The sequence below is a fragment of the Egretta garzetta genome, unplaced genomic scaffold (assembly GCF_000687185.1).
Source record: "Egretta garzetta isolate BGI_Z169 unplaced genomic scaffold, ASM68718v1 scaffold117, whole genome shotgun sequence".
NCBI lineage: Eukaryota > Metazoa > Chordata > Aves > Pelecaniformes > Ardeidae > Egretta > Egretta garzetta.
In genome coordinates, this window is record NW_009260479.1 from 386749 (window position 1) to 388545 (window position 1797).

Sequence of the window (1797 nt, forward strand, 5' to 3'; positions counted from 1 at the left end):
TTGAGGGTTCGGGGGGTGCGGCGGTGTCCACAGAGGCAGGGTAACTTTTCTCATAACAGGGAGCAGGTAGAAAGGAAGAAAATTAAGGAAAGGATTAAAAAAGAGGGGATGGGGATGCAGGAGGAGAGGAAAGAAAAAATATTCCTGAGTTAGAAATTTGACCCGTCTCTTTTCTTTAACATTTTCCAGCCCTAAGATGCTATTAATAAATGTTTTTTCATTTCCATTCATTAGATTTGCAGTTTCCAAAGGACAGAAATGCATCCCTCAATCAGAATAACTGTAGCATGGCTTTAGAGGGACAGAAGGGGACAGCTTGCTGTCCCAGTTGTCCTGAGAAAGGCAACTTTGCTGAAGAAGGAGGATAACTAAAAAGGTTCCTCCTGATGGATTTGGGACATTTACCTCTTTGAGAGGGCGCCGATGTTTTTACTGCTAAAGGCATCTGCTTATAATAACACCCAGCAGGAGCATGAACCGTCTTATGTCTGCTATGCACTGGAGGCAGCAGGTGAGATTGTAACATTAAAGATCAGGGTAGATGTATGAGCACAGAGACACAATTCAATATCCTCTTTCCCCTCAATCTTCAGCCTCAGAGAACTGTTTGGAAACCACCTGGGTGTGATTCCCAGGGACTCATTAATGCTAACTTCAGGCATTTCACAGTTAAATGTTTAGTGTAGGCTGGGATACAGACTCCTGCTGTAGTCAACAGGGAGACAATCACCTTACCCGGAGGCATTTCATCTTGTCCTGAGAAAGACAGATGGGGTGAATGTTCCTCTAGGGCCTGCTTTCTTCCACTGATAATAGTGAGACCTTAGGTGGTTAGAGATTGGTCTTGACCCTTGGGTTTTAAAAGGTGAGAGATGGGATGTAAATTTTCACCTGCACCTCACATCCTCTGGAACTCATTTTTTCCTTCTGTATTTGCACAGCTTTATGTACGAGTGATAGGATATAGGTCCTTGCTACATAAACTGTGTCATGTATAGTTATTATCATGTGTAGTACTCTTCTTTTGGGGAGAACTAGTCAGCCTACAGTGTTACCCTGCTACAGGTAGGGTGACTTTGGCATCTGGACTAGCCTTTTTACACATAACAGGGGCACAACTTATTCTTGCAGCTGTCAGCAGAGTGGAGCTAACCTGAAGTGATGTATCATGCACATCTGTGGGCTGCCATGCATCATTTTAATGTTTTAGCATATTGCAGCAGACTGTGCCCATAATACAAGAAAGTCTACAAACTGCACACTCTACGTAGCTTTTGGCCTCAAATTATTGCTCATGCATGAACTCCAACTACATGTCTGGTAAGAGTCAGTGCTCTAAATATCAGTGGTCTTTGTATCTCAAACTAGGTCTCGTGGGAAGCTTTGCACCCTAAGGAGGCCAGAGACCCACAGGATGTATTGAGTAAGCAGTCCTTTTGTATTTCAAAGGCTCATGTCAGAGCAGAGAAATAATTCCAGTATGGATTCTGCAAACAATTCATTATTCAGATATGAAAATAAACCAGAAGGGTAATCCTGAAAACTTCCTCTGTGAAACTGGGTACTTTTACCTCCTATCAGCTCCACAGGGAGCTGTATATTGCAGGATATACTTTGTACCTTGCAGAATAGAGTCCTTGACATTAAAAATTACCATTTGTTTGTAAGTGACAAGGAACAGAGAACAGGGAGTGCTGAAATGCATAAAAATGACTTTTCGTGTCTTAAAGAGTTCAGACTCTCAGGAAACAGAGGGTGGGGAACAGAAAAGTCTCTGCATTCACTGTCCTTCCTGCT

General features: G+C 42.7%; 1 protein-coding gene across 1 annotated transcript in view; it reads left to right on the forward strand.

The window, feature by feature from the left end:
* The first annotated feature begins 423 nt into the window (after window positions 1-423).
* LOC104130954 (vasoactive intestinal polypeptide receptor 1) overlaps window positions 424-1797 on the forward strand; it is a 30367-nt gene continuing 28993 nt past the window's right edge. Inside the window, exon 1 of the mRNA XM_009644061.2 lies at window positions 424-511. Within this exon, the coding sequence (XP_009642356.2) occupies window positions 424-511 (88 nt within the window). The remainder of the gene's footprint in view (window positions 512-1797) is intronic.